The sequence below is a fragment of the Odocoileus virginianus genome, chromosome 22 (assembly GCF_023699985.2).
Source record: "Odocoileus virginianus isolate 20LAN1187 ecotype Illinois chromosome 22, Ovbor_1.2, whole genome shotgun sequence".
NCBI lineage: Eukaryota > Metazoa > Chordata > Mammalia > Artiodactyla > Cervidae > Odocoileus > Odocoileus virginianus.
The window spans coordinates 26,534,430-26,557,883 of NC_069695.1; the positions used below are offsets into that span (position 1 = coordinate 26,534,430).

The 23,454-nt window shown below is 39.7% G+C and overlaps 1 protein-coding gene and 1 long non-coding RNA gene across 5 annotated transcripts in view; one reads left to right on the top strand and one right to left on the bottom strand.

Annotated features, from left to right (window-relative positions):
* The window catches only part of ZNF521 (zinc finger protein 521), a 305,371-nt gene that overhangs the window by 260,706 nt on the left and 21,211 nt on the right, over positions 1-23,454 (bottom strand). For all 4 annotated transcript variants that reach the window (XM_070452765.1, XM_070452763.1, XM_070452762.1 and 1 more), the window contains one exon: positions 13,357-13,536. Coding sequence is in view for 3 of the 4 variants with exons in the window: in XM_070452763.1 (XP_070308864.1) it covers positions 13,357-13,536 (180 nt within the window). In the remaining variant the exon portion in view is untranslated. The remainder of the gene's footprint in view (positions 1-13,356; positions 13,537-23,454) is intronic.
* On the top strand, positions 127-1,282 carry LOC110140487 (uncharacterized). Its single transcript, XR_002314758.2, has 2 exons — positions 127-212; positions 1,085-1,282. It is a non-coding gene; the product is annotated as an uncharacterized lncRNA (long non-coding RNA).

The window sequence follows — 23,454 nt, forward strand, 5'->3', positions numbered from 1 at the left end:
ACAAATACACACTTTAAATAACTGATAAATTAAATTGCAAAAATGTTTTGAGTTGGCAACAAAAAATTACCCCTTAGTATTTGAATGTGTAACAGTGCTTTTTGCCCCCCAAATTTTATTTTTTCCAGCTTTACTGAGATAGAAGTGATATACAACAGTGTATAAGTTTGTGATGACTTGACACACTCACATATTGCAAAACGATTACCACGGTAGGTTTGGTTAACACTTCTATCACCTCGCATAATTACCATTTCTTTGTTGTGATGAGAACACTTAAGATCTACTCTATCAGTAACCGTCAAGTATACATTAGAGTATAATTATCTATAATTACAATGCTGTGCATTAGAACCCCAGAAGTTACTCAGCTTATACGTGAGTTTACAACTAAAGGATCTGAAATTGGGATCTTGCAGAAATACCTGCCTTTCTATGTTCATCATAGAGTTATTCACAATAGCCAAGATATGGAAACAATTTTTTTTTAAATAGAGACAGCTTTAATTTACTCTTTTTCTAAAAAAAAAATTTAAATTAATTTTTATTGGAGAATAGTTGCTTCACAATGTTGTGATACTTCCTGCTGTATAACAAAATGCATCAGCCATACATATACATATATTCCCTCTTTTTTGGATCTCCTTCCCATTTAAGTCACCACAGAGCACGGGGCAGAGTTTCCTATGCTGTATAGTAGGTTCTCATTAGTTATCTATTTTATATATAGTATTAGTAGTGTGTACAGGTCAATCCCAATCTCCCAATTCATCCCACCCTCTCCATCCCTCCTCTGTTTCCATACATTTGTTCTCCATATCTGTGTCTCTACTGCTTCTTTGCAAACGAGATCACCTCTGCCATAGTTCTAGGTTCCACATAAGTGTGTTAATATACAATAGTTGTTTTTCTGTTTCTGACTTACTCCACTGTATATGACAGTCTCTAGGTCCATCCAAGGGACACAACTTTTAAATAATTTTAACAATGATAAACTTTTCTATAGAAAGGTTGTTTTGTAAGAATGATAGAGATAGGCAAATTGGTAGCTGCTCTTACTTTCATTGTTTGTGTCTCTATTCAGTTCCCAGTTTACAGAAGATCTGAATATCTGCTCTGTGTTCTAACATGTCCCACACCAGAAGCCATGAGTGGTGGTGTCATTAAAATGGACAGAACTCCAAGAAAGCCTCATAAAACAGAACAGCCTTCATCATGTAAATAAACTTCCATGAAAATGGACATTTCTCAAGACCAACTGGAATTTTTTTTTTTTTTTTTTTTTGGAAAATAGTTCAGTGTACTTGCCAACTGTATACATCCTAATACTAATTATGCAATTTAAAGTTAATGAAGATCGTCACCGCAATCATCCTTGTCTACATTTTTATTTAGTCACCAGGGGGAGCTAATACTGCTCTGTGGGTAGGTAAGAGTCTAGAAATTAGACTGTGTTAAAGGGGGGAAAATTAAATTGATGTGGTATTACACATAACTCAAATAAGGTCCACAGTGCTGATAAGTTAAATATATCAGACATGAAAAAAGCAAACTAGACATAGATCATTTTTTTGTTGTTAAAAAAAGAAGTTATTAGAAGTTATTAGTTAATAGAAAAAACTAAAAGTCATCAGTTAGTAGAAGCTTGCTGTGCTTAATGGAGGACATATATAAACCCAGTCACTTATGGTTGTCTTTGGTCCTCTGAGGGTCTTACCATCCAGATTTTGCACAACTGTCCATTTGTTGGACAGTTGTTCAACAACTATTGTTTATTTATTTCTATTATTTTCTTGGTTTGAGGCACTACTATGATTCTTCATTCTAACAGGTAATCATTTGCTCAAAAATAGCCCATATAATTACATTATAATTATTTTGAAACAAATGTTACCTTATCCTTTTGCTCCATATATTTCCTTCTGTTCCAAATATATGTTTTAGTACTTTTAATGTGTGTTCAAAGAGTTCTACCCAATAATCTACTTAAATTCATTCTACAATTCACCCTGGAGACACAATCCCTTTTAAACTTCGAGGAGCTCCAGTTGGAACAAAGAGGGGGAAAGGGTTCAGAGTTTGTGGAATAATCACCTCTAATCGATGAATTTTCCCCTGAAGGTAAAGCTGAAAGAAAGGAGGAGTGGAGAGTTCCATCCAATTCCTTGAAGTTTAAAGGAACGAAGCCCTGAGGCACAGTGCACCCTGATTCCTGCCTTACCCTCCCAAGGCCCTATTAAGGGGTCACAGATCTCTGTGACATCCCTGCCATTCCCCAAAGACAAGAGACCCAGACAGAGACTTCACACAGAGAGAAAGGACGGGGAAAGAGTCTTACTTTTCTTATCAATTCACTATCTTATAAAGGAAGTAAATATTGGTCACAAGCATCTTAAGTATAGCAATGTTAAAAAAAAAATTGCAGTCGTGCAAAACTGTAAAAATTCAACCTCCAGGTTTTATCACGTTGAATTTCACGTTTGAGAACAGGCCACGCGTGGCAGAGCTCGTGTGTGCACAGGATGTATCCGAAGAGCTAAACACGGCCCTGCTCACAAGACAGGCTGAATGGCTGCACGGGGGCCGAGCAAATAGTTGGTCTCTTTCAATTCATCTTCCCCACGAAAGAGGCCCCACTGTTTCCACAGCCCAAATACAGCCCTTCATTTATAATCTTTACACTTCTCCACAGGGACAAACTGACAGCTTTAATTACCATCAATGACCATCAAGGACACGGTGGAAATTCTTGAAGATATTCTCCCATGGCTGTGTTCTTGACATTTTATTTACAATTTTTTGGCAAATAAATCCTGAAACCACAGAACTGGATGATAATATGTTCATTATCAATTATACAACTAAGGCTAGACCATTTCTCTAAAACAGCTGTGGTTCCACAAGACAACCAAAGGTAACATTTTTAATACACAGACAAATAATGCTAATTCACTTCTTGAGTTCTACTCATTTCAAAATGCTAATTTCAAAAAACTCAGATTAATCAAGGAGCAGGTAATTTGCAAATACAGTGACAGCTAATACAGAATACTCTCCACTTGGGTCTTACTTGAAAAAAATACAGTGAGTTCATCCATTTATTTTCTATTTCTAGGAGATTTCATCCTTTAGGAACTTTCCATTGATAATCAGTAGCTTTCTGGTGATTCACAAATTATTAAATCAGGCTGAAAATAAAAGCACCTAATTTTAAAATACACATGAAAAATATGGAGAAATATTTCTTATACTACCTATTCAACATTCCAGCTATTTAATTTTAATACATATAATAACTCATCATTCACAGTGGAAAAATATACCTCATCAGTACAGGCCTTTCATAAACCTCAATTACAATGCCCCCAAAGTATTCAAAAGCATCGAGACAATAATGCATCTGAAAATGATTATTTTACATCCATGACTTGGTAAAGAATTTCACAAATATATCAAGAAAAGGACAACAGATGACGTACTAATATCAAAGTTTTGCTGAAGCCCAACCAATATGGAAATAACAAAGCTTTTATAGCAACCAACTCTTCTAAAACCAGAAAAAGGAGCTCACTCAACCAAAGTTCGAGGTTGGAACCAATTGGGGACAATTGCTTTTATCTCTGATAAATATGCAGAGGAACTTAGGTCAAGGTCCTGCTAGGCTAAGAAACTGACATACTCAGTCACACCACTTTCTCTGAAACTGAGAGGAGCAGAGACTTGGTGAGTTGTTTTTCATATGATGAGGTCAATGGCAGTCAAGAACAGGGGTCTCTCAAATACAGGGTATACATCCTAGGATAGAAAAGATAGCCTGAGTATTTAGCAACAATCAGAGGAGACGTCGGCCATAAATAGCCACCGGGAACAACATCCTGAGAGTAAGAAGAAGACAAACAGGACTCCTGTCATCCTGGGTGTCCTTGCTCTTCCACTCCGTTCCCACATCTCAAAATAGCGCATGTCCTGTGCCAGTGAAACAGGCTTGCTGATCACCTTGTTTAATGTTATTCATCTCATTCACACAGAATCCTCAAATTTTGACAAGTGATTTTTAAAGTTTTCTGCAAGGAAACTGCAGGATGTTAATAGGTGAGCACAAGTAATCAACAAGAAAATGGCCAGTCTACCCTTTGCACTCCCAGTAAAAGCTCTTTGTCAGCCACTGAATGAAGGGGGAGAAGATATTAATAGAAACAACTTAATCAGATGTGACCAAAAGTTGGCAAAACAAAATTGAGATGATCAGGAAAGCTATCTGAAATATGGGCTGATAGACACCATTGATAATTATGAACCTCAGCGAGAAGTGTACTAACATACATTTTCTCTTTGTGATTTTCTGAGATAGCTCTATTAGCTCTCACAACCATTAAAATAAATTGTCAAAATAAATGAATCTATACCAGAACTTCAAAACAACATACATTTATTTTTTAAATCTAGTTCATCTTCACCTCATTTTTCAATTTCTATTTTTTGAGTGTTGTATCATACATGTATCTATGTAATATATTGACAAACACATATTTTGAAGATGTATCCTATATATGTTTAATCAAAAATATTGAAAACTACTGATCTGAAAAATAAGCATGTAGAGAAGGGGCTAGGGAATGTTAAAAGTGTTAATTGCTGAGTCATGTCCGACTCTTTGCCACCTCATGGACTGTAGCCTGCCAGACTCCTCTGTCCATGGGATTCTCCAGGCAAGAATACTGGAGTGGGTTGCCATTTCCTTCTCCAGGGGATCTTCCCAACCCAGGAATCAAACCCGTGTCTTCTGCATTGCAGGCAGATTCTTTACCATCTGAGCCGCCATGGAAACCCAATCTGTAGAGGCCACAAATTGCATTGGGGGGCTTAAAAGGATCTGAAGAATGAAGTAGGATAAAAACACTAAGGAAATATTTTGGGTAGGAAACAAGAAATTGATCAAAACAGAGGATAACAGGAAAATAAAATATACAATGCCTTAAGCCTAATTAATATATAAATAGATAATTAATATATAATAATAACAAAGCATGAATAATGAATTAATAAAGAAATCAATGTAGAAATATGCAAATCAGAGATATAATGCCTTAAGCCTAATTAATATAAGCTAAAGTGTTAAAATATCACATTTATTTCATGTAACTTATTTTCACTAATGATTTGAAAAGGAAAACAGCAAAACAAAGAAGTTCTAAAAACAGTTTCAATATGCTTCTACGAAAACTATGCTTCATTCCCTAAAACGTTCCTTTTCCTTATTCCCAGTGCAAACCAAACTTGCTGTTAAGAGTACTTGATTGTCAAGTGAAACCAACCAGTATTTAATTTCCCAAAACTACACAACACATGTTCAATCACTTTCACTTTTTCTTTAGATTCTTTAGTTAAAAAAAAAAAACAACCCAGATGTCTAAAAGTCTTCAGTTCACACAATCTATGCGAAGCTTCCAAGAAGTCTCATAACTCTTAAAATCAAATTAAGTGAACATGCTATTTTATACTGACGTGGTGTCCAATCATTGGTTCAGTTACTTTTCCTCAAAACTGTGAACCTGAACAATACCAATACTGATAAAGGACTCACAAATCTGGTTAGGGTTAATAAATGTAATCTACAAATATGTTCTCCGAAACTACAACAACGTTGCATTTGCTCAAACCTCTACCTACCCCTCTCACCAACAGTATGGTGGGCCAGAGGGTTAAGAATTAACACAGTGCTGTTTAGCTTTTCTGCATTTGCACCCAGGCGATTCACATTAATGATGTGAAAGAACACTTCACAGACAACTCAAGTTTGCAAATTAGCAGGAGAGAAGAGAAAAATGACTCAGAACAACAAGCGTACAGTATTACCAAATGCACTTTACACATTTATCCTGTTAAGTGTAGCTTAGTTCTGACGATTTACAATGCTGGTTCTTACTCAGTTTTGTAAGCATAATAAAGTCTCCATAATCTCAGCCTTCCCCCCACCCCGCCCCCAGCACCCTGCTATTAAATCTTTGTTGAGAAGTGTGATGAGACCCCTCTGGCTTCCAGCCCTCCCTACCCCCTGAGGGAATTGGCAAGAAATGATAGGGTTTGTGGATTAGGAAAATGAGAGGTTCTCTGTGCTTTTCCTTCTTTAAATATATATTTTGATAATCTGTCTTCTGCATCAGAGAGTCCCCACAGCATTAGTGTTGATTCCCCTCCCTTCCCAGCCGCCAGGAAAAACAGAACACATCTAGGGCGAGACAGGTGGTTTCCAACTACTGCTCAGCTGAAGAGCGGGGCTTAATTTTTTCACCTTTCCCCCTATACCTTCAAGCAGGGATGAGATAAGATTTATTTGCAAATCCTGGATTGCAGACTAGAGGGCAATTGCCTTGGGAGACAAAAAAGAAGGCCATCCTGTCCCTCATTATCCTAAGGGACTGCTCTGCTGCTTCCTGGGTCAGATGCTTGTCTAGAACAGCAATCGCCTTCCAGAATCCCCCTCAGTGATGAACCGCGTGAACTGTGTGTGTGATCCCCGAGACCTCTGCACCCTTGCTAGTCTACTGTCTGTGAGTTCAGTCCAGGCCACTGGTGCCTACTCATGAACTGACCTGGGGCATAACTGATCCCTGAGCTGACTTTCAAACCTGAGCCTAAAATGGATCATCCTGGTCCACATTTGACTTTCATCTCCCAAGGCCAGGTCTAGTCCAGGCTCACTTGGCAAGACTGTACCAGGATTTCAAAACTTTCAGTTTGGAGTGAGTCAGTTTTCACCTTGGCAGGCTCCCCCTTGGGGAGGAGAGTCACCAAAGAACTGATCTCAAGTTACCACAAGCACTAGTTCAGGATGGGAATCTCATGGCAGGGTTTCTCCCAGTTCAGGGTGAAACTACCCTGAGTAACTCCCATAGGTGTCAGACCATAGAATATCTCTGCTTTCTGTTATTGTGCAAATCAGCAGGTTTTAAGACTTTTCTCTCCCAATACGACTCGATAGCTAACTCTACTGTACACTTTCAAGTGTCCTCTCTTTCTTCATACAAATTATTCACCAAAAAGTTTTCGGGCTGTGATCTGGATGAATGTGACCACACACGTAAGTAAAGACTTCAAGATTAACAGAAGGGAAGCCAAAAGGAGTAAAGAAGAAAGTTGAGAAAACAGCAAGAGACTATAACACAGCCAGAGAGAAAAAAAGAGGCGATGTATAAAGACAACAAGGAAATGAAGAGTCTTGAAATAAGGATAGGAAGCAAAGGAAAATTAACAAAGATACAAATGAGACTACATGAAATACAAAGAAAAAAAAGTGGAAAAGAAAAGAGTAAAATTAAAGGGGAAAAAAAAATACTAGACTAACATTTTGTCCCCTAGAAAAAAGAAGAAGCACCAAGAGTTAACTCAAGCAGCAGGAAACTAAATTAGGAAGAGTAGGACCTTCTAACTTAGAGTAAAAGGTTTTAATCAAGGAAGAAGATAAAAGCACCATATTACTTTTTAATTAAAACGCTGCCAGTGTCTTTAATCTCTTCCAGAATAGACCGAAGGATGTGCCGTGCTGAGTTTCTTCAGTTGTGTCTGACTCTTGGTGACCCCATGGACTGTTGCCTGCCAGGCTCCTCTGGCCATGGAATTCTCCAGGTGCGAATATGGAGTAGAGAGCCACGCCCTCCTCCAGGGAATCTTCCCATCCCAGGGGTCAAACCCGCATCTTTTATGTCTCCTGCATTGGCACGTGGATTCTGTACTAGTAATGTCACTTGGGAAGCCCAGACGGAAGGGTACCCTTAGTCAACTCAACTCAAATTTGAACTCTAATACTTTCAGTTCAGTTCGGTTCAGTTGGAGTCGCATCCGGCTCTTTGCAACCCCAACTGAACTGAGCTGAAAGTGTTAGAGTTCAAATTTGAGTTGAGCACAGACTGAAGGGTACCCTTAGTCAACTCAAGTTTGAACTCTAACACTTTAAACAAATGTAAATCATTCCTAATTTTGTTCCTCACCCTTTTGTTCTCTCTGTGATCTTCCATTTCTGCTTTTTCCTTATCAGTCTACCACCCTCCCTAAGAAATCACCCTGAACATCAATAAACAGGACCAAGGCCCATCAGCTTTACCTCTTCTGAAATACTTCATTAAATCACACATACGCCTCTGTTTTCCTTCCTTTGTTTAAAATGTTGTGGGATAAAATGATGTGAGCACAGACTAGGATTTGAAGATTTTAGAAAGCCTAAAATGAAAACAAACCAACTATTTTATTAGGATTTGAGATTTTTTTAAGAATAAGAATTTTTAACCCATAGCTATTATCTTCACCATACCATGTGCTAAAAAAATCAGCATTTTCTGCACTGATATTAAAGTTGTATAACATATAAAGAAATGTATTACTGCATACAATATATAAAGTTATTCAGGAGGAATTTTTTTGCTTCTCTTCTATTTCATAGAGCTGGACATAAAGATAATTCCATGGTAGGAACTCAATGAAAGGTAAACACTAAATAGAATTTGAAGGCTTTTCTTTTTTAATATTGAATTTTAAATTTAATCTTTCACACGAGAGAGACACTATTCTCATCTAAGGTAAGATTTCTTGCTGGCATAGTTTAAATTGGCCATAGCAGTTGCATTCCCATGTCCTCACCCTAATGTTAGTGTTGATTCCACATAAGTAGAGCTTCTCTTTAAAGCTATTCCACTGAAAACAGAATCATATTAACGCACTTAATGGGATTTTCCAAAAATTATGCATTCTGAGGAGAAAATGCACTAAATGAAGTCAATTAAGTGTACATGAGTTAGAAAATGCAAATAAATCCACAAAGAATACCTATACACACCCAATAGAATGCTTAACTTGAAAAGGCAAGCAAAACAAATGTTATCAAGGACACACAACTTGAACTCTCAGGCATTGCCAGTGAAAAGTGTAAAATGGTGCAACCACTTGTAATAAAGATTTAGAAGTTTTTCATACAGTTAAATATACCCTACCCTGTGACCCAGCAATTCTGCTCTGACTTAACTCAAGAGAAATAAAACATACGTCCACAAAAAAGACCTGTATAGGAAGGTTCACAACAACTTTATTTATGATAACCAAAAACTAAAATAACCAAAACGTCTACCAATAGGAGAATGGAAAACAAATAATGATACATTCATGTAATGGAATACTACACAGCAATTAAAAAGAACAGACTTCTTATACATACAACAAGAATGAATCTTGCAGATAGTATGCTGAACAAAAGGAGCCAGACACAAAATAAGAGTGCATACTGTGTGTACTTATTAGAAGTTCTATAATAGGCAAAACAAACCTGCAGTTAAAAACTTAAAAGGTAGTTACTTTTGCTGGAATATTACTGATTGGAAAAGGGTCAAGAGAAGAGAAATCCCTAGGAAATTATCTTAAGAGGGATATGGGTCACAAGGGTATGTGTATTTTATCAAAATTCATCAAATGGTACCCTGAGGACTTACAAATTTCACTCTATATAAATTTTACATTATAAATAATAACATTAATAACTATAAACAACAATCAAACTCTAGTTAGTTAGCCTGCTTATCCTGAGGATATGAGTAAGCAATTTTTAAACTACTTACTGTGTGTTGTAGCCTCAGCAATTGAGTACATATACTGAGGATAATGGAAGCTAGGTGACTCACTACTCGAGAAGCCAGTAACAAACATGGAGAGAAAAAAGATTGGGATGTTCCACAAGTGCTAGATTGAAATGATGGGTATCAGTAGAAACATGTGGTTCTTGTTAGAGAGAGAAAAATACAAATATGTGTATGTATTTGTATATATGTACATTTTAGAAGCTATATTATACAGGTATTATACTAAGTGCTAAGTCACTTCAGTCATGTCTGACTCTCTGCAACGCTATGGATTGTAGCCCACCAGGCTCATCTTATCATGGGATTCTCCAAGCGAGAATATTGGAGTGAGTGGTCATGCCTTCCTCCAAGGGATTGAAACCACATCTCTTGTTGTCTCCTGCTTTGGCAAGCAGGTTCTTTAACATCAGCACCACTTGGGAAGCCCATTGTACTAAATACACATGCATATTTCCTAATTCTATCTGCTGAGATGGTTTATAACCAATGATATATCTTTATCAATGAGCACACATAGTGCCCATATCTTGATTTCTAAAAAGAAATCTTGATCTTCTTAAAAGAACCAGGGCTCCTTGGACAGAAGATTGATTAGGAGTAGAACATGAGGAGCCTGGAGCATCTGTTTGAAGGAGAAACTGAATCTATCCTCAAATAAAGACAGAGACATATTAAGCTGACAGAGGATCTAGTTCGAAGGGACTGCTGCTGCTGCTAAGTCGCTTCAGTCATGTCCGACTCTGTGCGACCCCATAGACGGCAGCCCACCAGGCTCCACCGTCACTGGGATTCTCCAGGCAAGAACACTGGAGTGGGTTGCCATTTCCTTCTCCAATGCATGAAAGTGAAAAGTGAAAGTGAAGTTGCTCAGTTGTGTCCGACTCTGTGACTCCATGGACTGCAGCCTACCAGGCTCCTCCATCCATGGTATTTTCCAGGCAAGAGCACTGGAGTGGGTTGCCATTTCCTTCTCCAATGCATGAAAGTGAAAAGTGAAAGTGAAGTTGCTCAGTTGTGTCCGACTCTGTGACTCCATGGACTGCAGCCTACCAGGCTCCATCCATGGGATTCTCCAGGCAAGAGTACTGGAGTGGGTTGTCATTGCCTTCTCCGTCGAAGGGACTACTACTGACCAAATCTCAGTGTATCTGAGCAAGTCATGATAGTAATGAATTATGATCCATGAAATAAAATAAAAATCCAAATGCCCATGATGAGATGAACACAAAAATCAATGAATGAATAAGAAATTGTAGTCGAAGGCCAACAAATAAAGAAAAAAAATTATAAAGCTAAAGTGGATATTTCATGAGAATCAAAATATTTACATAGTGCCAAAGTGAAAGTTGCTCAGTCGTGTCTGACTCTTTGCAACCCCATGGACTGTAGCCTGCCAAGCTCCTCTGTCCATGGAATTCTCCAGGCTAGAATACTGGAGTGGGTAGCCACTCTCTTCTCCAGGGGATCTTCCTGACCCAGGAATTGAACCAGGGTCTCCTGCACTGCAGGTGAATTCTTTACCAGCTGAGCTACCAGGGATGCCCCAAAGTATCTTCCCACAAACTACTTGTTGTATTTACCAAGGGAAACCATCTTCTGAACACTGGAGAAAGTTGGTGACCACCACTTAAAACAAGTATTCAGTGTTAATCCCATCAACACTGGTAAAAATCAACATCAGATACTGCCTGACCTGATGTACTGAGAAGGGCCCATCATCACTTTGGTGGTATTCCTGCCATGGAAGTATGTCCGACTCTTAGTTGCTCAGTCCTGTCTGACTCTGCAACCCCATGGACTGTATCCCACCAGGCTCCTCTGTCCAGGAATTTTCCAAGCAAGAATATTGGAGTGGATAGTCATTCCCTTCTCCAGGGATTGAACCTGGGTCTCCTGCATTGCAGGCAGATTCTTTACTGTCTTAGCAACCAGGGAAGCCCCATGGAAGTATAGGAGCTGAATATAACCGTAAGGAAACATCAAACAAACCCAATTATAAATAGGCATTTTATAAAATGCTGGGAGTTACTATCAAAAAATGAGATCATTTCAGGTGAAAGGAGAAAAGAGAGACATGACAATTAAAAGTTACGCATGATCCTGAATCCCAGAGGAGAAAAAGCAAACAACAAATAAAAACCTCTAAATGACATTATTGGGACAACTGTTGAAATTTAAATATTGGTTGTGGATTAGATAACAGTATTCTGTGTTAAATGTGAACTTCCCTCACTTTGATTAAGTGTGCTGTAGTCATGTAAGAGAATGTATTTATTCTTAGGAAGTACACAGGATATATTTAGAAGGGTGTGAAGTCTCCAACCTTCTCTCAAATGACTAAGAAAAAAAATTAATGAGGCAATGACAGAGCAAAGAGGGTAAAATACAAACAATGTGTGAATCAGATAAGTGGTAAATGAGAGTCACATATAATATCTTTGCAATTTTTCTATAAGTTTGGAATTATATCAAAAGAAAAGTTATCAAAACCCTAAAAAATATGTACACAGTCAATGTTTATATACGCTTCATAGATTTTCAAACTTACATTCCAAAAAAGATGATAATACATTTTCTGAAAGAAAGAGTCTAATAAACATGCTCACTGCAATCCCTTTTTGAAAAGCAACAGTGCACTTCAATAAAGAAGGCTCTTTAATTGGATTTAATCCAATATTTCCATAATAATCTGTTCAGGAAACCTGGTTAAAATGGAACACCTATTAAAATCTCGCAAAATTATCAACATTCTGTGGAAAACAGTTGGAGAACCACTTGTCTAATAAATACATTTCCTACACATGGTTAGTTGAAGAAAGATTTGTGCTAGGAAAATAAAAGAAAGAGATCTACAAACACACACACACTCACTGGGGCAATGTCAGTATCAAATAATAAGAGAAAAATGACACGAATATAAAAAGAGATGTCTACATAAAATGTCCCTCCAACCTTACATAGTATGTTCCTGCAGGATATATTTTTAAAGAGAGTATAACTTTGGTAACCGAGTTTTACTTTTATCAAACCATTAACTTGAACACGTCCTGTTTCCTGTCATTTTAAATCTGATTTTTACCATGAAACATATAGGGGAATAGTTTCCATGACTTAAGTGAGCACCTTCTGTGGGCCAGGCACTGTGCAAGGCTTAGAGAATACAGTGATGAATAAGACAGAGTTCCTGCCACCCATGAGCTTCCAGTCTAATGAGGGAGATGGAGAAGTTAACACATGCACTGAACACTGTGATATTCATGAATAAGCACCAGGCTTTACAGGGCAAAAAAGACACTAAACTCAGCAAAGAGTGACCGATGAGGAAAAGCTTTCTTAAGGAGGTGTTTAAACTAAATGAAATTCATGCATGCTAGACTTCTGGGAAAACATATTCAGAGGGTATTTTTAAACTTTATCTCAGCCACCCCATGTTAGGTTCTCCATCTACATAGTTCAAAAAACTACATCACTGTAGCTTTTTAAAAAGGAAATGAAAACATATCCATCAGCTATGAAAATCTAGGTACACTTCAAAATCTACAGATGACTGTGACACTGAATTTGCCAAAAACCATTATCTTAGAAGTCTTTCTGAAGCACTTCCAGACTTACCTAGGTACTCAAGTATAAGAGTACAACAGCTGGAAGACAACAGAAGAGAAAGGAGCGAACTGAAAAAGAAAGTCAGCAGTAGAACAGGGTGAGGAGACCAGAAGTGGCAGGTGCTGTTTACCTGTCAGCGGACACTGATTAATCTTGTGCTCTGTGATGTCGCTCAGTGATTCGAACACCTGGAGGCAGCTGTCGCAGCTGTGCACAACCTCGTCCTCTAGGTCCTCCCCGTCCTCCGGCCTCTTCTTACAGTCTATTGCTTCTCCATCTTCAGTCTTGTCTTCAAGCTTACAGTTGGGGTCTGAAAAAAAAAAATCAAGACTGTTAAGTATGGGGTTGAAAGACAGGTTCTTTGCAAGTCACGTTTCATCTCACTACCAAAAACAGAAACACCTTCTCCCTTGAGGCTGCAAAAGGAGGACTTTATTGCAGATTTTATTTCAGAAGCATCAAAAAATGAGTCTTCCCTAAAATCTGTCAGTTCCTGATGACTGGAGCATCTCTCCCCCAATACAGAGCCCTTTTCCCAACCCCTTTCAAATAATTTGCCACCCTTAAGGTTAACTTTGACATTTTTTCACAGCCTTTTTTTTTTTTTTTTTTTTGCTTACAAGAGAGAGATAAATCACTTTTGAAATTAAACAGTCTCCAATGCAGAGGGGAAAAACCACCGGGCTTGAGAATGAATTCCTTTTCTGCTAAATATACTCTTTCACAGGAAATTACCAGAATTAACCAAAAGTCTAGAATAAGCTAATTACCATAGGCACGAAATTGACCTTTACTTATAAACTGGTCAAAACACACAGTTACCCCATTATTTGTTAGACGGCAATAGCAAAATAAGCTCCGCCACACAGCAAAACATTCTTGCAAGCACAAATTCAAGTGTACATACATTGGTATGTCGCTTGGCTTAAAAATCATCAAGAAACAAAACAAAATATAAAAAGAGCAATTAGAGATTGTAAATGAGTCAACAACTTCAACTGACATTACCAGCCTCAAAGACCTAAATAGTGGGAAAACTAAAAATAGTTCCATTCTAACCCTAAGAATGATACACAAATAGCAAGAGGGACTAAGACAGATGTTTTCCCTGAGAGCTCAATAAATATTTCGTGATTTCTTATGCTGTCTTTTGCCTCATTTTAGAGAAGTACCCCCAAATATTTTAGTGCCACTGCCCCTCTTTGCAGGAAAGCAGAGGAAGAGAGAGAATGCCTCTTTAGGGAAAATTGGGATAATAAAATCTGTGACTTCGTTTACAGAACATTCATTTCGAATAGCAGAAAGTCCTCCAAAGTCAGAAATAAATTATGTCTCAAAACAATTTTCAGTGAAATGGTTACAAAAGAATTGTATCAAGGTACCTAAGAAATATGTAATATGTTATCTGTAGTCATTTTTTTTTAATATGGAGGATAAATATTTGAAACGTTGTAATCCAGAATTCACAGGATCAAATGAGCCCAGACTTCATTGGAAAGTCAATGAATGCCATCAGCCCCCCATCCGGCTGTCGAAATTTCTGCCACTCTGCATGCCAGGTGCTTCTGCAAACCTGCTTCTACAACTCACAGTGCTGCCCTTTGGCTGGTAGTTGCTCCAAAGCCTTTCTTCACATCTGTAATAAACTTAACTATATCATCACCCTTCAAACGATTCCCATATGCCCAAATCAACTCACGTTTCAACATAGAGAATGACCTCTTGGGTTCATGAGACAAAAGCAGAATCCCCAATTCAAAGAGCAAGTAGTTTTTGTTTGTTTTCAAACAAGAACATCGGGTTAAAGTAAAATGATAATTCGGGTTGATTTGTCATCTGGAAAATTATTATCTCCATACTCTATGCAGTATCCATTTCAATATACTGAGTTATAGACTGCTCATCCCTGGGGGAGTGATCACAGGACCTTTTTCATTTGCCCTGTCCTTTGCCCAGCATAGCACTATGTCCGGGTGAGTGCTTAGTAAATAGTATTTAGTGATGACGAGAATGGAGAGGAGAGAGGAAAAAAGGAGTACATTAAAAAGTCCTTTCCTGGTATTTTTCCTGTGAATGGGAACAGACCAGTTTATCTCCAAATTCAAAAGCATCTACATGCCTACATCTTCGAAAGCTGATGCTATGTCAAAGCATCACATTCGCCTTCGCTGGTTTCAAATGTTTCATCTAGCGCTTCAGAGGCAACAAATAGGTAATGATTCAAAGAGCTCCACCAAGCTAAAACCAAGTGGTAAAATACTGCCAAATTAGAGCCATTCAGGAAAATAAGTAAGTGTTCCCACTATGGCGAACTGGCCCCCGCACCCATTCAACCCTTGGTAGAAGGCAGCAGACGCATACTGAACACTCTTGGTTGTTTAACATGAGTTTCCAGTTTCTCATAAAACTGACAGCACTCAGGGAAATGTGGGGGCTGGGTCTGAATTTTAATATGATTATTTAAATGCTACGCATCAAGTCTGCAGGCCTGTTTGTTTTTAAATAAGGAGACACTCTGAATACTTTAAGTAGTATGCAGAGAAAATGATAAGAACTTGCCTCCCTTATTATTCAAGAATATGGGCACTTTACGCGAATCCAAATCAAAAATATCAAACAAATAGGAAAGCCTGCATGATGCTTTAGGTCTTAACAGCTAAGGAATGACCCCGTCCATGCTTCTGACACTGTGGCTAGTTATTAAAATGAGGGTCACTTTAAGACTAATAAAACATGGTTTTGCTTCCACTTCTGCATTTACAGATAGACTCCTTCAGGGACTGAAGTCAGTCAAGCTTATTCACGTCTGCTGCAACTTCAGGATGCAAGCTCCAGCCAACTGGCGAATTTGTTTTTAGGTCACCACTTAAGAGGGACCCTCTGGGGGGTGGGTGCGATTACAGCCTCTGATGCCTCAGTGTAGCATAATGAGCTCCGGAATCTCAGGCTCTCTCCTAACGAGTAGGTTGTTGTTGAGTTTTGTTTTTTGTTTTTTTTTTTTGCCAACCTCCATGTCCATGAAGAATTCGCTGTTGCCCATTCAAAAGATGCGTTTATTTGTGTTACGAGTTTCCACTCCTAGTGGCGCTGGAAGATTCCAGAAAGCTTACACTGTCAACCATGTCTTTCCCACAGGTGGCTACACTTCAATAATTGCACATGGCCTTAGTTAGGTAGTTTTTATAAAGTCCTTTGAGAGTCAATCATAAAAAATAATTGTATTACTCTGCTAGCCATTCAAACCTCTGACTTCAACCTAAGGGGTTATAAATACAGGGTCCATGCCTGTGAGCACTGCCCCACCCCCAACACCACTGCAGGACGGACAGCTGTTATTCCAACTCTCCTGTTGTACTACAAACCCTCCCAAAGGGCAATATTTTAAAGTACCTGCCCATCTGCCCTCCCTGCACTGTGACTACAAACTCCATCACAGCTGCAGGCACCATTCTGCCCGCTGCCCGGAAGGAGGCCACCCAAACGCGTTTCATCCATCACTCACGACCTCACACGCCCAGTCAACTTTCTGGCTCATCCCTTCCGAAAGGGCCCTATGAGGCACTGGACTTAACAGTGTTTGAACTTGGATAAAGGCTTAATTTTGGAACAAAGACATGATTATTATTATAAAAATAAACGGCGGCTCTCTGTTTTCAATTGTGTTAACATTACTTATAAGTGGAAATTTAAAAGAAGTGTGATTTTTCCCCTTATTACGTTCCCTGGCAGGTGGTTTCGTCCTTCTTCTCATCCTCTTCTTCATAAGGGTTGTTATTGCTACAACTTGGTTTAATAAAATTACAACTTTGGGGAAAATGAAAAATTGTGCTGGCTTAAAAGTGGTGGAGGCAATAAACCCATGGACTTCAATTAATTTCAAGTGTGGGATCAGTTTAAGGCCAACCAGCAGAAATTCTATTCTGTCCATGTAAAAATGAGGTTTCACCACATTTACTTTTTATAACCTATATAAAAGTCAAGTAAAAGTAATGAATATCTAAAAGCCATCTCAGTGGACTGGCAAAGACTATCTGTATTCTTGAAACTCATCCTACATATTTCTCTCTGTGCAGCAACGATCCCAGGCCTGATCAAAGTTAAAAAATGTCAAACCACTGAGAAAACAGCCCAATTTCCAATCCATCTCACTGCCTAGAAATGGACCTCCTTCCAAGCCACTTTTGCATGGAAAAGCACTGGCAAAAGTAAGAAAAACTAAGAGATCATGTGGTTATAATTATTACCAGGCAAGGAATATTTCTGCAGCTCAGTGGTAAAGTAAAACTCTGTCGCTTTCTGCTCCCAATAGTGTCCATCGCAAAACAACTGCCTCATTAAATCTCTGCAGTAAGATTAATATGCCGTAGCCGCACTACATTTATAACTTGGTACTCTATAAAAAGCACATTTAATGGTAAGAGCCAGAGCCTAGATACAAAGTATTACTATAAAAACTTCTGGCAACGAGTACACAGTGCAGGCCCTCTGTCCTTCTTGCCGGAGATATAAATGAGGCTTTTTCCTGGTGGATTCTAAGCATGAGGCTCTACCTTACAAACCAGTCTGTTTTTACGAGAGTGGCAGAAACACAGGATTCAGAGGATGATGTAAATATGAATGCAAGAAGACTACTTAACAACTAAGATTGGCAAGAGATGAATGAACCCAAAATACTCCACTTAAACACACACGCAAACTTAAAAACTGGACCATTTCCTAACAGTTTGTTCTCTGGTCATAGCCAGCTTTTCACCAGATTAAACAACCATGGCATGAATTACTCAATCTTAAAGCAACCCACACAGTGCCAGTAAGTTCAAGAAAATACCAGCTAAAATATGCACATTGCCTTAAAAAAAGAACAAGTCTTGGCTTCATGTGAATACCATGACCTCCTGGATCTGAATCACCTAAAACTACAAAACACTAGATGTTCAATAAAAAGTGAGCTCAACACAACATTATTAGTGGACTAGTAAAAGTATGTTTTTGTTATTTTGGAAAGCTGCCTAAGTTCTTTCTTCCAAGGATATCTTCTGAAAATAAAAAAAGCATTATAACCCTAGTGTCTTATTTTCAGGAACTCTATGATGAATAAGTCAACAGATAATTTAAACACATGCATTCCACACTCAAATGTCCCCAGATTGCTACGAATGATGCACCTCAAGTGAACAATAAGCTTGTGCCCAAATAATGGATGGTCTGATGTTGTTTTTAAAGTTCACATATAGTCACAGTGACTGGTCTTCTAAGGTTTACTGAAGTCCCACACCTAAAAAGTAAACCAAAGACAACTCTTACTTAGAGCACACCATGTCTGAAAGCACTCCTACCCTAGCACGCCTGTGTACGCCATTGCTTCAGCTGTGTCAGACTCTTTGTGACCCAGGGACTGTAGCCCACCAGGCTCCTCTGTCCATGGGATGCTCCAGGCAAGAACACTGGAGTGGGTTGCCATTTCCTTCTCCAGAGGATCTTCCCCACCCAGGGATGGAACACACATCTAATGCGTCCCACACACTGGCAAGCAGATTCTTTACCACTGTGCCACCTGGGGAGCCTCTAGAAATGTGCTCAAATTCCATCAACTGGTGTATCCTGATGCTAAGAAGAGAGGAAAAGTTACCTTTGGGCTACAAAGAGTTAAGGAAGAGCCTTCCTCCTTTACCAAAGGGTAAAAAAAACCAAAGGGTGGGATCATTATTTTGTGCTTTCTGGGCTCTACATATGCATTCTAACTGGAAATCCCATAAGATGAGAACAGACCTGGGGAAAATAAATCATCTATTGTTATAAAATCACAAGCAGGCTCTGATGAAGGAACAGGACTGTCTGGACCCCACCTGCCTGCTACTCTGCTGCCTCCCCTTTTTCTACTGTCAAGAAAAAGTAAACAAACAAAACAAAAGCAAAAGTACTCTGAGGTGGTCAAGGATGCACATGCCCAAACTTTGGTCTCAGCTGGCGACAGGGACAGCCATCAGGTTGAAACCTGGTGATGACACCAGGGAGCTCAAGGGATCCTGGATACAAATGGGCTCTTTTTACTTTTCCTACAATGTTTATGTTCTAACCACTCTATTCTCTGAAAGTTGTTGAACTGTTTTAAAGAAAAAAGCTGGGGGCGGGGCAGTGGGGGGAGAGAGAGAGAGAAAAAAAAATAAAAACACCTTTTCATGTACTTTTCTTTCCTGCCTCTAAAATCTCAGATAGAATTATCTCTATGTTAAACAAAACCACACAGTTGGAGTTTAGAATTTTGGTGGTTTTGCTTGATTGTTCTACAGATCTATCACACTCCTTGAAGACCAAAGAGAAATATCTCAGATGCTCTATTAGGAAGGGACACAAGCCAAATATGAACGTACTGCCATTCTTCTTTATACAATGAAATTCCTCATAGGAGGATGCTGAGTGGGAGGAAATTAGCCTTGGGAGAGATTAAAACACACACACAGACACATACACACCGAAAAATACACACTCACACTTTGGAACCAAATAAAGTTTCTCTTCTTCCTATCAGAATCCTACTCAAATTTCCTTCCTCAACTTCATTCCTCTTTATTTTTAACATGAAATTTAGAAGAAAGCAATCTTAGCACTCTAACTTTCATAAAGAGTATTTATAAACAGATTCCTGCCTTAATCATTTAACCTTCAATTTGAGTGACTGTGGTTGTCTTGTTGCACCTTCAGCAAACAAACATTTACTGAGCATCCACATAATAAGAGGCATTTTGTTAAGGCCCTGGGCTTCCCAGGTGGTGCTAGTGGTAAAGAACCTGCCTGCCAATGCAGGACACATAAGAAACGTGGGTTCGATTCCTGGGTGGGGAAGGTCCCCTGGAGGAGGGCACAGAAACCCACTCCGGTGGTCTCGATGGAGAATCCGATGGAAAGAGGAGTGGTCCATAAACTCAGCTCGCAGACACACGCACTTACACACCGGAGATGCAAAGTCTAAGACCTGGTCCTTGTCCTAAGGAGCTTAAAATCTTCTGCCGAGCTTCCCAACCAGTGGGTCAAAGAGGGGTTCAGGTGTTCGAGGATACTGACTCCACCCTCCAAGTGGCCAGGTTACAGCTAGAGACAGCTGGACACTGGCAGGCCAATCGCTTCTCCATTTATCCAAGTGTTTCCTTCAAAATGTTTCATTTTTCTGTGTGTGTGCCATGGCATGAGAAGGGCTGGGAAGCACTGGCGCAGAGAAAGGGAGAGATGACTAAACGGATACCTGCAGAAGGTGGTGCTCAGACAGAGGGGCTTTTCAGTCAGACGGGGCGGTGCAGAAAAACGTTAGCTAAAGAGGAGGAGCACTGGGCTGTTTTAAAGGGTGAGGAGCACTGAGGATGGACTTCTCTGGTAGCTCAGTGGGTAAAGAATCCACCTGCAAAGCGGGCGATCTGGATTTGATCCCTGGGTCGGGAAGATCCCCTGGAGGAGGGCATGGCAACCCACTCCAGTATTCTTGCCTGGAGAATCCCCATGGACAGAGGAGCCTGGCGGGCTACAGTCCCTGGGTCGGGTCGCAGAGAGTCAGACAGGACTGAGCGACTAAGCACAGCACAGCCCTGAGGACAAGTGATAGACGGCACTCCAGCAAGAGGAAACAGGGGACTCCCCTGGTGGGCCAGTGGTTAGGAATCCCCTTGCAATGTAGGAGACACGGGTTCAGTCGCTGGTGGGGGAACTAAGACCCCACATGGCTTGGCACAACTGAGCCCAGGCCTTAATTAGTGAGTCCATGCAATGCAATGAAATGTCCCACATGACACAGCTAAGACCTGAGCAGCCAAATAAATAAATACGCTTTTTTCTTTTTTATTTTTCTTTAAGAGGAAACATATGTAAAGGCAGAGATGCAAAACATGATGCTTTCCAAGAAGCTCAAGCTCTTCTGTGCTACTCAAATGGGGGGCTCTGGATAGAATGGAAGGAAATGGGAGCGGTGGCAAAGATGAGGCTAGAAAAGTGAGCGGCTCACGAAGGAACTACTGTAGGCTAAATAGTCAGATGTTAACCTGGTGCTATGAGAAATCACTGGAGGACTTTAAGGAAAGTGACTTCGCCTGTACATCTTAGAGAGATGCCCCACTGATAAGAAGGTTTGGAAACAGAGCAGAACTAGAAGCAAAGAGACCAGTATGGTGACTCTGACACAATGCAGGGAAGAAGTGCAGAGAGAGCAAACTAAATCAGCAGCAGAAAGGGTTAATGAGAGGCACCCCAGAAACAGGATCTGGAGGACTTCAGATGGACTGTGGGCCTAAGAAAAGGTGGAGCTGGCTCAGTGACAGCCAGGCATCAGGCATGGTGGAGCCGGTCCTAGAGATGAGCTTGCTGTCTTTGCTTTAAAACAAGTGTATTAACCAAAGCTAATTAAACAGGTGTATGAACCACAGCTTTTTTCACTATCTTCATACCCAGATTTCACCTTTTATCTATAATCCCAATAAAGCCAAAGCTGGAGAGAGATTGGACAGAAATACCACAATCACAGTAGCTAACTCTTTAATCTAATGGGAGAGATTTGCAAAGGCCCACTGACACTTCCTGGGACTTAAAAGGTCTTTGGTAAGATTCCTTTTACTTTGGTCTTGTTTCAAACACACATAAAGCCAAGGAAAAATACATCCAAAATTTGACTAAAAACAAAAACAGATATTGATTCTAATAGCTCTCTTTTATTCTCTTTTGGGGCGAGAAAAAAAGAAACATTAACTCTTAGTTTAAGTTACTATGATTCCGCATGTAGTTCATGATCCTTTCTGAAAGACAACGTGATACACTAGACCACTACTGTCAACAATATAAACCCAAGTGAATACATTAAAACATTCACATCAAAAGGCTCAGCCTTGGGACTTTCCCTGGTGATCCACCGGTTAAGAATCCGCCCCGCAAAGCAGGGGACATGGATTCGATTCAGGGAACTAGGATCCCACATGCCGAGGAAAACAGCAACTAGGCCCACATGCTGCAACTCCTGAGTCCAGACGCCACAGCTAGGGAGTCCATGCCCCGAAGGGAACCATCCCGACGGACGCAACAAAAACCTAGGGTGTCGCAACTAAGACCCGGAACAGACAAATAAATAATAAAATAAATAAATAAATAAATATAAGGCTTAGGCTTCATGTGGAAGAAAATAGAGCAAGAAATCATAAGAATGATAAGTCAACCTGACAAACGTGAGCTGGAAATACTTAAAATGGTTACAGAAAATCAAAATCATCTAAATAAGAGAAAGACAAAAAGATGACCCTGGAAAGGTTTTGTTCTGTTCTTCCCCCAGATGAAGGGTTTTCAGTGATCTCTCCCATGTCTTTGTATTGTTGCTGCTGTTTTGTTTTGTGGGGCTTCTTAGCAAACAGCTTTCTTCTCACCAGATTTGAGCCCCTTCATTCTTGCGCTCAGCCTGGTGTCTTCACATTCAATGTCACTGGCTCACTGGGAAGAGGCCGGTAATACATCCGAGTGTTGTCCCTGCTGCTGCTGCTAAGTCGCTGCAGTCGTGTCCGACTCTGTGCGACCCCATGGACAGCAGCCCACCAGGCTCCTCCATCCCTGGGATTCTCCAGGCAAGAACATTGGAGTGGGTTGCCATTTCCTTCTCCAATGCATGCATGCTAAGTCGCTGCAGTCGTGTCCGACTCTGTGCAACCCCGTGGACAGCAGCCCACCAGGCTCCTCTGTCCACGGGATTCCCCAGGCAAGAATACTGGAGTGGGTTGCCATTTCCTTCTCCAGTATAGTCCCTAACTCCCTACAAAAACCGACAAACAAAACCAACTTCTACATTCCCTAAGCTCAATGTTCAACCAAGTCCATGGACCCTTTGTTCCACTTTATATGAGAAAAATATTACATAAAGTTATTATTAATATCCAGATACACTCATCTAATTTTCTACAGCCAAGTGATTTTAAAACTGCTAAAAATCTACTCTGGAGGAAAAAAATTATTTTAAAACATTTATGTGTAGTTTTTAGCATGTAATGACCAGGTACCCTGAAAAATGCTTCTTAGGGCAACTACAACAATAAATGAAACATGTTTCTGAACCTAGGATTCAGACATCTGGATATTTGGGGAAGAGTCTACTTATTTTTTCTTTAAATGTCATCAGTAAGCCTCAGGTATAGGATTAATAGCATAGTGAGGAAGTATTACTCCACCCAGGCAAAGAAAATCTGGAAAGAAAAGCTTTATATTCCAGACA